Below are 12561 nucleotides of genomic sequence, written 5' to 3' on the forward strand. Positions count from 1 at the left end.
AGTAGTGTGTCTTTATACATGATGTCCTTTTATGAGTTGTCAAAAGGAATAAGTAAAATAATAGATTTTTCATATCCAGATTTCTATGGCAAGAGTATCAAGGGGTTAAGAAATATCACCTAGTCAATTGACAAACCGTTTAGAGATTTTAGATTTGGGTTGTATGAATGTTGCCTTGCTGGGCAAATGGCTTTGGCACCTGGAAAATAAGAGAGACATTTGGCAAGATTTATTATCAGCTAAGTATTCAGATAAAAAAACTTTATGTCAGCAAAAAACCAAGACTTGTGCATTCGCATTTTTGGAGGGGTCTACACCCTGAAATGGATGTAAACAGCCAAACAAAGCTAGAAATATAGAGCAATCCATTAATAAGCAGTAAATTTTAACTTTTTTAAACTTTAAATTCGAATGAAGCTTATAACGGAGTGCATTTGGCGGGAGGCTGCCTAACGATAATGGTAACAGAAAAAGAAAAACGCTTATACGAAATTCGAAAAACCCATCATTTATTAATAGCAGAACGTAGAATCTCTCTGCAAGCATACTCTATACAAATGTAACATAATTTTGCACATGTTTTATTAGAAAAAAACAGTTCAAAAAGAATTGGCATGGGCTGATTTATACTTCGTACTTAATGTTCAGGCCCATGATCAATTTTTATAGGGCCAGCAAAACCAATTCACTATCTCCCCAAAAAATAACATTTCACCAAAAAATTCCGGTTTCCATGAAGCCCCAAAATTCTCTGAGAAAAAAAAACTACATAAAAATTTTTTATATTTATAAGCGGGAAATTTTCAGTGCCTAAATTTGGACAATTCTTTTTTACCAGCACGTATTTATTTGTCTCATAACAAAACGAGGAAAATGTGTTTTCCCCACGAGCCAAAAAGCTTCACCTAACATTAGCCAAGCAAATATTACCTTTTGTAATTTTAACCTCTATTGCAACAACCTAATCCCACACGCTTTTGATGAAAATCAAAATGCCTGTAACAAAAAAAAAATTCTAAAAAGAAACCTTCTAATTCTGCACGCGTGCGCTGAGAAAACTTAGCCCGTCCCCGACCGTCCGATCTCGTCGCCCGGGCTGATCAAACGGCCGGGATGAGCTCCACGTGTCGTTGAAATTTCCCTCGCTGACCTCACGACGACCTGTTCATCCTCTACCGCTGACCTGGGGGGATTCCTACTTAAGTAAAGAGCCCCCAAATGCGCGAGATAAATTGGGGAGAAGAAAGCGTAAGAAAAATAAAAGGAGAAAAAGGAATAGAGAAATTGGGGAAGAGAGCTACCTCGAATCGAAGCTGCGATCTCCACCTGGTATGGTTGATTTTTCTCCGGATTCCTCTCGCTCCGTTGGATTGGGGATTGATTGATTGATTGGTTGATTGCTTGCTTCGGTGAGTTCCAATTCAGTGGAGCGTAGGCTACCGAATCCACCGATTTCGCTTGCGTTCTTGGTTGAACTGTTCGATCCCCACGAGCTGCTGCCATGTTCTTGCTGATTTTTTTTTTTTTGAAACCTATGTTCTTGCTGATTTGGGTTCTTGGCCAATGGGATAGGATCATAGAAATGCTTGTGGGATGGGGTTCTGTTTGATTTTCTTTCTCTCCCCAATGCTGTCTGTCCACATTGTTTTCTTGTTTGTTCAGGTGAAATAGGAGAATTGATGAATTGCTGAGATTTGGTGATTAGAGGGACCTTTGCTGCTGAGGCATTGAGGTATGGTGTTCATTCCTTCTCCATGCTGAGTGCTTCATTTGTGTATTAGCTGACATCACCGTAAGGTTCTTGAGTTGCAAATAATGGATGGCTGCTATTGTGTTGCATTTGCATTGGTCTACTAATCCAATTTTAACTAGGTTGCTTTCTAATCGGGGGCAATCGAGTCCTTACCACTGGAATTGTTTTAATGGACTTGTTGAATTACTCCTGAAAGATTGATCTGCAGTCAAGTTCTAAGATTGCAGGAGTATGTTGATGAAATAATTGATTCTGTAATATAAGTAACTTGTAATGTAAAATGCAAACCGAGAATAGATGATTGGTCTAACCTAAGGGAAAGGCTATAATCATTTTAGAATACATGCAATCAAATCTCGAAATCTTTTAAATCACTAATATATTAAGAAAACATTAATATTTTATATGTAAAAATGACATTGTTAGATTTATCATGAAAATAATTTCATTTAGTTATATAATTATTATAGATATATTATTAGAGAAGGCAATGATCAAACATGTCATACTATTTCAATGCCCTACATAACAAGTAGTAAATAAGAATTAAGAGGGAGTATTTTTTAAATTCTGGCTATGATCTTCCCTTCTAGTCTAATCCTGTCCAACAATATATGATGTCTTACCTTGCACACATGCTTTCTTTGTTTAGGCAGGCAGTTAATTGACACCTTGTTTACTTTCCTTTCCTTAAGGTACACTAAAAGCAAGGGTGTGAAAAAGGCAACTTCAATTGAAAACATCTACATATCTAGGAATGTCCTGAAACTAATGTGTGGAGTAAACTTCTAGTTTATTGCTGTCCGTCCTGTTGGGCCACAGTGCGAAGGTCAGGCAGATAGTCATCCATTACTGATGGGGGACTCTGGAAATGCCAGTCATCGTGATCACACGATCGACATACTGAGAAATGATGCAACTTTCCCATCAACATCTCATCAGGATAATCATAATAACTTGGATGAGTTGCACCAAACTAGAGGGCCTCTAAATGATGTTCCTCATGTCCCAGAAAGTTCTGCTAGTGCAACTCCTGCATCTATCTCCCGAAACGCTTCTTTTGCAAGAAGAGATCAAGGACACCGTCAACCAAATCCTTTGAATTCTGGCTTCTGGATCTCAATTGAGCTTATTGTAAGTTTAAGCCAGATTATAGCAGCTATTACTGTCCTGTCAGTATCAAGGAACGAGCATCCTCATGCTCCTTTGGCTCAGTGGCTTATTGGTTATACGATAGGTTGTGTTGCTACTCTTCCTCACCTTTATTGGCGATTTCTCCACCGCAATCGGCAGAACACAGAGCAAGAATCAACAAATCAGGTTTCATCTGAAAGGGACGTATATGAGCCTAATTCTTATGTAGTAGTTTCGTCTGCTCATGGATCAGAAGTTGTGGACAGTGGTAATAATGGTGGAGTAGCAAGGATTGCAAGTCCAAGGTAGCATTATCTTTCTTGGGAATTTATCTTTAGTATATTTGACTGCACTACCTCTCACTCTCAGGCTCATAAGTTTGTTTAAGTGGAACCATCAACCACCGATATGCTATGGCAGAGCAACCGCCTATATTTGAGAAGATCTGTTTTTTGTTATCAAATTTCATATGATCTTTAGCAATTTATTTTACTATGATGTCTTTGCACCTGCTGTCTACCTGGTAGCCATTGAAAACAGTTGGGCTTTCAGTATTTCTAACACTTTAGGTCACTTATCTGGATACTAGAAGATTCAACATCATATGAAACCATCTGAGTTCTTTCTTCTAACTAACATTTGGATTCATTTATGAGGTAACAATGCCTTCTGTGCTTTATAGGGTCTACGCATTGGTTGCGTGCTTCAAATTGGCTCTGGATTGTTTCTTTGCTGTGTGGTTTGTTGTTGGGAATGTGTGGATATTCGGGGGCCGTACTTCTCTCCATGACGCTCCTAACTTGTACAGGTCTGTGATGCTAAGCAGCCATAGACAATGTGTTCCTTGCTTCTCAACTTAGATGTTTACTCATTTGTTAGTGATCATTTTTCAGGCTGTGCATAGTATTCCTTGCATTCGGCTTCATCGGCTATGCCCTGCCTTTCATCCTATGTACAATGATATGCTGCTGCCTACCCTGCATTATCTCCATGATGGGCATCCACGAGGATTTGGATTTTAACAGAGGCGCTACTGCAGAAGCAATCGATGCCTTGGTGGCATACAAGTTCCAATCGAAAAAGTTTCAAGATGGAGAAGCGGGAGAAGATAATGGTGGAGTATTGGCAGCTGGAACAGACAAAGAGCGAACTATTTCTGCAGAAGACGCTGTGAGTGTCCTCCTGCATTCCTGTTTACACTTTACCAAACCTGGGATATACTATGCTCATGTTTACACGTCTGTAGCATGTTTCCACATATGCAATTGACACCTATGGATCTCTGGGCTCTGCAGGTATGCTGCATCTGCTTGTCAAAGTTCTCAAACAACGAAGATCTACGGGAGCTTCCCTGCAATCATGTTTTCCACTTGGAATGCGTCGATAAATGGCTCAAGATAAACGCACTGTGCCCTCTTTGCAAGGCTGACTTAGGCGGCTCGACGAATGCTCCGGACTCGAGCTCCAGGAGCAGCCATGACAGCAACAACAGCAGAGTCAGGAACGACGTCGAGTCACAACAGTAGCTGCTCTCATGCCCTTTCCCATGAGCATGGGGATGGAACACATTCTTGACAATCTACAAATTGGCATGCAACTTCTCAAGTCCCTTTTTTTTTCAGACAGACTTGAATAGAGCATTTGCCTACACTGCTCTCTGGTGTTAACCCAGAAACTCCTATGAGGCTGAGGCTATGGCTATGAGTTGCTGCCTGCAGTTTGTTCTGAACTGAAGTTGCCTGTAAGGCTGTAACAGATTATAGATGGTGTTGGAATAGTTATCATGATGATCACCTGAGTTGAGCATATTAGGTTGTTGAGGTTAACCTTCAACCGGGGAGGTTCAATGTAATTATCTCCTTGTTTAGGAAAAAATCCCCTCCCCTTTGTATCTGCTCCCTTGTATAGAAAACAACCATCTCCATTGTATATCAGATCAATTTTGCCTGCATTTTGTAAATTCAGTTAGTAGGCAGAGATCTCCCAGCACTCATCAAGTGCTTGAGCAAGTACAGATTAGCAGTTGAGTTTATTCTACTGTAATGCAACACTTATAGATGATATTACCATGACATAATCATTTGAGCCCACATAATCATTGGATGAGAATGGAAGAACAGAAGAGTAAACTCCCACGTTTATGTTTTTAGTAGCATGCTTGCATGCAGATCCAACAACTTGTATCTGGGGTAGCTGGGAGAAAACTTTATTCATTGACTGAATTATTAAAGCAACTATGGATTAATGCATGGTTGTTTGTCTGTTCATCCTCCAGAGAGAGAGATCTCCAATTATTGGTCCTCTCTTGTTTGCTCTGATGGAGAGAGACTTTGCAGGGCAGGCAGGCAGTGGTAGTACAGCTAATGACGATTGGCAACCACTCCATCATGTCCCTCTCACCTTCTTGTTGATCTTCTAAGGCAAATCTAAGATCAGCAAGAAGTGTAGTACACATCTTGGTGCAGAGAGATCAGATGACAAAAACCTGAAGACTGAAGAGAGTAGCTGTATCATATATATCCCCGATGAAAACATCCGGGTTCTATGCCAACTGGCAACTATGGGTGCATACATTTGCAATTTCGTTTTGCGTATTTATGCCCGGGGGCATCTCAGGAATTTCGAATGGGATTTTTATTAAATTTGAACAAATTTAGATTGAATATTTTTTAAAAAAAAAAGAAATTTCCATACGAAATCGTTCTGTGTCCCCCGGGATTTCCTAAATTTCAGAAATTTCGAGCCAAATTTCAATCACCGAGAAAAAGAAAAAAATATTCCATTTGTTCAAAAATATAACAATGTAGAATCAAATGGGATGGAACACATATCATGTTGTCGTATGTCTGAATGAATGAAGATGTACTGTCTTTTTCCTATTGTTTTCCTTCAGATGGAACTAAAGAAGAATAACCAAATGAGAATAGCAAGAGATGATATACATTTTCGTTACATCAGCTTACATGCATGGGCGGCCTGTTTGGGGGAGCTTCTCCAGTTTTAGATTCAGATTCTGATAAGTTGTAGTTGTATAATCCAGAAAATAAATTAGAAGTTAGAAACTAGAAACCCAACCCTTCCTAGATTCTCAAAAACAGGCTACCAACCAGCTGCTTCTCAGAATAGACCCATGGTGGAATTTGCCAGCGGTGTGAAAGGAATAGCCTTGAATCTTGAGAATGAGAATGTAGGTATTGTTGTCTTTGGTAGTGATACCGCTATTAAAGAAGGAGATCTTGTCAAGCGCACTGGATCTATTGTGGATGTTCCTGCGGGAAAGGCCATGTTAGGCCGTGTGGTCGACGCCTTGGGAGTACCTATTGATGGAAAAGGGGCTCTAAGCGATCACGAACGAAGACGTGTCGAAGTGAAAGCCCCAGGGATTATTGAACGTAAATCTGTGCACGAACCCATGCAAACTGTCTCCACACCCAGGTTGTGCCGCAGCTATTGAGAAGAAGGGACAACCATCCATCCTCCCCGAAACTAGTTTAGTGCCTGAACGAGATTGGTGGCACTTATGAAGTATAAGTAGGCGGGTAACGTTTCATTTCTTCCATAGAATCTCAATATGGCAAGAATGAAGCAGGGCAATTAAAGTTTGAATTCAATTCAATAGTCAAGGTAGAGTAGAAAGGGGGGGGGGGCGTGCTACTTAAACGCAACTGCACTTGGCTAAGAAAATAGGATAGAGCAGAGAGAGCCTAATCTCCCGCTTGGTCATTGAGCAGTGAGCCGAGGTTAGGTAGGTGACAAAGAGGGTGTAGTCTGAATCTGGTCAAAGATGGAAGAGAGGCATGTGTGTGTGAGTGTGACACTGTCTCTGTGCACATGAGTGCGTGATGGGCCCAATGCAACGTGCTACTGGGCCTCGCCTCTCACTGCCGCCGGTCCAAACCGGCCACCACCAGGCAGCAGCGATACGTCCAAATCTCTCGTGCGAAATGCAAAAGCTGGTCATGCACTCATGCGTAGTATATCTGGCTGGCAGACGTACGTACGTACGTGTGGGCAGGGCATTGCGTACGTGCGTGCGCAGCAGTGAGCACACGACGACAGATGTTCCATCAGGAGGAGAATGATCACAGCTCATGCATTGCGTGTTCGAAATCGATTCAGAGATCTTGGGAAATACTCCCTCCGTTTCGCAACGTAAGTCATTCTAGCATTTTTCATATTCATATTGACATTAATACATTGTGAAACGGAGGAAGTAAAAGAGAAATAAATCATGTGAATTCTAAATACTCCATTTGTTCTTTAATAGATGACATTATTGACCTTTAAACATATGTTTGATCACTCGTTTAGTCGTCTTGTTTAAAAAATTTATGCAAATATATAAGATATAAATCATGCTTAAAGTATTTTAAATGATAAAATAATTCACAACAAAATAAATTATAATTATGTAAATTTTTTGAATAAAATTAATAGTCAAACGTGTGACAAAAAGTCAACAGCGTCATCTATTAAAAAAAGAGCAGTAATATCGCTTTGATAATTCGTGCAACTACGTTTTAACTAGCCCTTCCCTTCTCCTTTCCTCTCCGTTGCTCGCTTCACTCAAGCCCGCATTACCGTTGCTAAGCTTCTTCATGCCCCAGCTTACCATCCCTCAATCGGCCTCATGGCTCATGGGCACCACCATCCCTACCTCCAAACTGGTCGGGACCCCACTCCCCATTTCAACCCTGGTTCACCGCTAGTAACTAAACAGCGACGGATCTAACGTGGGTGTTGGGATACTCAAGTTTCTATCCCGTTGGATCACCATTTATAAAAGGAGAGAGAAGGGGAAAAGAGGGAGACCAAAGTGGAGAGGGGAGGAAGAGGGAGATGAGTCACCCTATAATGTTTTTTCTTTTTTGGATCCGCCCTCAACTGACCACGAGGCTTCGCCTCGCCCTTTCCTGCTCACCATCTTCCACAACTATCCCTCTAAACCCAATAAACTTAGCTCTTTCCTTTCTCTCACCCTGACCTTAATTAACCCCCGAATCGTTAATTCTAACCGATTAAATTAATCATTGCCGGTCTTCAAAGCTGGAGAAGGAATATTTTACGTATTTTAGCGCGGATTCAACTTGGGGAGAATTAAAACTATATCCCTAGAAAGGTTAAAAAAAATCTATCATATAAAGGTTCGCAGATTCGAAGAAGAAAAAAAAAACTGAAAGTACAGTAAAAAAATAAACGTCTTGGACGAACAACGCGAAAGCAGGCAGCCAGCAGCTACAGCCTACCTACATACTCCTTCCGTCCCATAAAAAACGAACCTAGTACCGTATACGACACATTCTAGTACTACGAATCTGGACGTCTAGATTCGTAGTATTAGGGCCTGTTTGGGGAGTTTAAAATTCTAAGCAGCTGCTGAGAAGCTAGCTGATGAGAATTTGGAGAAGCTGGGCTTCTGGCAACTACAGATTCTACAACTACAGATTCTCATAATCTAGGTAAGAAGCTAGACTGTTTAGGGGAGCTTCTGGCAACTGGAAATTCTAGGAGAAGCTGTAGTTGCTAGAAGCTCCTTCAAACATACCCTTAGGATGTGTTACATCCGATCCTAGGTTGATTTTTTATTGGACGGAGGGAGTAAGCTATACGCTAGCCTACCGCTAGCGGTATAGCGTGTACGAGTATGTAGTGTGGCAGTGGGCGCGCGCGCGCGTGCACAGTGAGGCGATAAGGCGCGCGGGGCCATCTAGCTAGCTGGGGCGCGGCAACGTGGTGTGTCGCCGGTGACGAGGAAGACGACGACGCACGCTTAGCTTGCTTCCCCCCCCTTCTCTCCCGTCCCCGACCCGTGTGGGCCGCCGCCCGCCGCCCCGCCGCGATCGATCGCCAGCTAGCTCGATCGCCACGCCGGTGGCGGGCGCGCGGGATGGGGACCGGACGTCGTACGTACGCGCGTGCATGCGTTGCTTGCACCGCCGCTCGCCTGACGACGACGGTGCATGTATATATCATATGCATGCCTTTGACCGATCTGTCTCGACGCCGTCGACGGCGACGGCGACGACCGGTCTCTTATTCCCCACTCCATTTTTACCATCCTACCCCTTTGCTACTATCACATCTTCTCAGTGGTGTTTAGATCTATAGGTGTAAAGTTCTAGCGTGTCACATCGGATGTACGGACTCACATTTGAAGTATTAAACGTAGACTAATAACAAAACAAATTATAAACTCCGCCTGTAAACTATGAGACGAATTTATTAAGCCTAATTAATCCGTCATTAGCAAATGTTTACTGTAGCACTACATTGTCAAATAATAAAGCAATTAGGCTTAAAAGATTCGTCTAGCAATTTACACACAATCTGTGTAATTATTTATTTTTTACGTTTATATTTAATACTCATGCATATATCCAAACATTTGATGTGACGGGGTGAAAAATTTTACGAGGGATCTAAACAGCCCGCAGTGTCGTCTCATACCCCCAGGGGGGTAGAATCGTCATCTCGCTACCTCCACCTGTGCCACATCACCTCGCCTATTTAAACCACCGGATCGCGACCTCATCGTTTCGCAAACCCCCACACACACCAAACACATTCTTCGTTCGTTTTCATCTCTTCTCCATGGAGCTCTCATCGTCCGCCTCTTCAGTCTGCTCGGCGTACCGCCACCTGTCCTCCTCGTCGGCGATGGGGCCAACGCCACGGCGGCGGCGGCGAGGGAAGGTAGTCGGCGGCGGCTGCGCCGGAGTGGGGCTCGCCGGGCGGTGCAACGCGGTGCTGAAGGAGCACAAGACGAGGCTGTACATCCTCGGGAGGTGCGTCTCCATGCTCCTCTGCTGGCACAACCATGACTCCGACTGAAGAAAGCTCGATCTTAATTCTGCTGTTCTTGGCCATTTGCCCATTTCCATCATCAGATCGAACAACGAGACAGTATATATATACAGATCAGTGAGGCGAATGCGCAGTATATATATACAGAAAGAGAATCGATCAGTGTGTATGCTTACTTAATTGGTTAGCTGATGCAACTATGAACAGAACTAGTTGCTCAAGTGTACATGAACTGAAACTGCATGTATATTACTCCTCTGAAGAATTCTTTATTTTTCGTTGCAGATGCACTGCAAGCAATTGTCTGTGTGCATTCCATTCAATTAATTGATCTATCATTTTTTTTCTTCATGTTGTTTTTCTGTTATTGTTGACGTCCATAAACTCCATTCGTACTAAAATATCATGTCCACCCAAAATTTATTGTATTTTAGTACGGAAGGAGTATATATATGGGGACAAGTTCGCATGAGTTGTTATTTCAGTGTGCTGTGAGCCTGTGATGCATGCCCAGCCAATGGTACGTGCAGGGTCACCTTTGTGGTGGGGTACTGACGAACAGTTCAGTTATGCGTTGTGTCGAGGGAAAAAAATTCCTACTGATTTTTGGCCCTTCGAAATGGAGGATTGTCCCACTCAATATATATATATATATATATATATATATATATATATATATATATATATATATATATATATATATATATATATATATATATATATATATATATATATATATATATATATATATATATATATATATATATATCTTGTGGAGGAGTCAACTTCCTAAGATTATTTCCTATGGAACTCTTTAGTTAGTTGGAAAGGATAGAAAATTTTCTAAAGGATTGCATTTCTATAGTTTAATTTCATAGTAAAACAAGTAAGAGATCAACTAACCTCTTTAAAACTTTTCTTTGCTTTATTTGTTTACTGCGATACTATCAAAGACTCCTTTTCTCATTTCCCTTATTGTCTATTCATCTGTTTTTCCTAAGGGTGTTAATTAAAAATATATGTGCTCATATTCTTGTGCAGAAAAAAATGCTTCAAAATATGTTATATATTGTTGAAGCATATAGTGTCGTAAATATAACCATGCAACTTTTATTTATCATAATATACTTATTTAAAAGTAATTTATGATTAAAGTGAGATAATTTTAGTCAACAGCGACAATTACTCCAAAATGGCGGGAGTAACAACTTAGAGGCAATTGTTATGGAAGAAATGTATTCAAGCTCAGCCTCATAATGTACTATTCCATAAAACAAAGGATTTGGATGAGAGAAATAAACTCAAAAGTTTTTTTTTTCAAGAGGTTTGGAGCTTTTGTTAACTTTCATCCAGATTTCCCTATTTAATTAGTATGTTTTTAGGATTTGGAAAGCCCCAACCATTTGTTTCAGAGAAACAAAATGAAAAAAAATAGAGTTTGAATCCTACAAAATTTGTTCGCAAATTATTTGCTTCAACAAAATTATGGCAATCTTTTCTTTTTTTTATTTAAGTGGCAACAGATTTTTCGTTAGATTAGAGTCAAATTTTTAGCCCTTAATTTGTGAGTACACGGATATAATCCTTTGCTTTTGTGGTTTGGAACTTACATGTGTGCCTATTCATAAATCTGTTCTTTACTCTTTATATCTTTTGTTGTGTATTAGAAAAGGTACAATATAATTATAATGTAACTTTGAAATTTACAGTATAAATATGAGAAAATCCAAGAAATATCATTGACAAGCTTCTGATTCCAAAAAATGCTATCAATAAGTACAGGTTTCATGAAATGTTATCATACAAGCAACTTTGCCCTAAAAGTGTCATCGTTGTTAGCGTTCCGTTAGTATCCTTAACTGAGCGGGGTGGACGGAACCTTAACGATAATATCATTTTTGGACAAAATCACTTGTACGATAACATTTTATGAAACTCGCACTTATCGATGATATTTCCATGATTTGGGTATTTGTCAATGACATTTCTTGAATTTTTTCTATAAAGATATACATTTTTTGTGTGTAAAAACAATTGTACAGAATTTTAGATGAAAAATATGGCAGCTTGTCCCTTGTTCGAATGGGGCCTTACGTAACCATCATTTTGCTTATTCGCGGAATAATCGAAAACGGTATATTTGTAAACGAAAAGTAATTTATGAATAAAATTTTTATATACGTGTTCTTAACGATCTAAAAACAAAGGCTGGAAAATAAAATTCGATGAGAAGACCTAAAAATCAGCTCCAAATTTAAGATTAAATCAAATTTTAGCTAATAAGTATAAGCATAAGCAAAAATATGAGACCCTTAAATCCATTTCGTTTGGATTTTTTTTTACAGGATTTCGTTTGGATTTTGGTGCTCAATCCTTCCTCTAGATCTAGCCCCGACAGGTGGACCCTGCAAGCTACAAGAAGTATTCAGATCAGGTGCAGTTATAGCTATGACTGCAACTTAAGAACTACATGCAATTTCAGCCTTCCATTTCTGTGATCAACGGCTCAGATCTAGTGATACAGTGACCATACCAACAGTATTATGTGCTGCAGTGTTTCTGCTACAGTATGATGAACAGTACGCCTCGCTGATCTGGACGTTCCATCTGCATCCGTTGATGCAAACTGGTAGTGCCTGTGTTCGCACATTCTTGTTCCCATATGGAACAGTGATCACGAAAACAGTGGTACATTAGCACGTAATTAATTAAGTATTAGCTTTTTTTAAAAAAAATATTAATTTGATTTTTTTAAGCAACTTTCGTATAAAAACTTTTTGTAAAAAAACGTATCGTTTAACAGTTAAAAAATCATGCGCACAGAAAACGGGAAAATGGGATACCTAACAGAGCTTGTAGTCCCAGTAGCG

The 12561-nt window shown here is 40.2% G+C and overlaps 1 protein-coding gene across 1 annotated transcript; it reads left to right on the forward strand.

Moving 5' to 3' along the window:
- The first annotated feature begins 1187 nt into the window (after positions 1-1187).
- LOC4323873 (E3 ubiquitin-protein ligase At1g12760) lies at positions 1188-4977 on the forward strand. The gene is made up of 6 exons (XM_015770292.3): positions 1188-1329; positions 1663-1732; positions 2449-3192; positions 3570-3695; positions 3781-4057; positions 4183-4977. The coding sequence occupies exons 3-6, from the start codon at positions 2609-2611 to the stop codon at positions 4411-4413; spliced, it is 1218 nt and encodes a 405-aa protein (XP_015625778.1). The 5' UTR covers positions 1188-1329; positions 1663-1732; positions 2449-2608; the 3' UTR covers positions 4414-4977.
- Positions 4978-12561: the final 7584 nt, after the last annotated feature.

Source organism: Oryza sativa, chromosome 1, assembly GCF_034140825.1.
Source record: "Oryza sativa Japonica Group chromosome 1, ASM3414082v1".
NCBI classification, from domain to species: domain Eukaryota; kingdom Viridiplantae; phylum Streptophyta; class Magnoliopsida; order Poales; family Poaceae; genus Oryza; species Oryza sativa.

Excerpts from the sequence above, each read along its gene's own strand:
- LOC4323873 (XM_015770292.3), top strand. The coding sequence starts at position 2,609 with ATGGGGGACTCTGGAAATGCCAGTCATCGTGATCACACGATCGACATA. Across the intron at positions 3,193-3,569 it reads GCAAGGATTGCAAGTCCAAG|GGTCTACGCATTGGTTGCGT; the intron begins GTAGCATTATCT and ends TGTGCTTTATAG. Across the intron at positions 3,696-3,780 it reads GACGCTCCTAACTTGTACAG|GCTGTGCATAGTATTCCTTG; the intron begins GTCTGTGATGCT and ends ATCATTTTTCAG.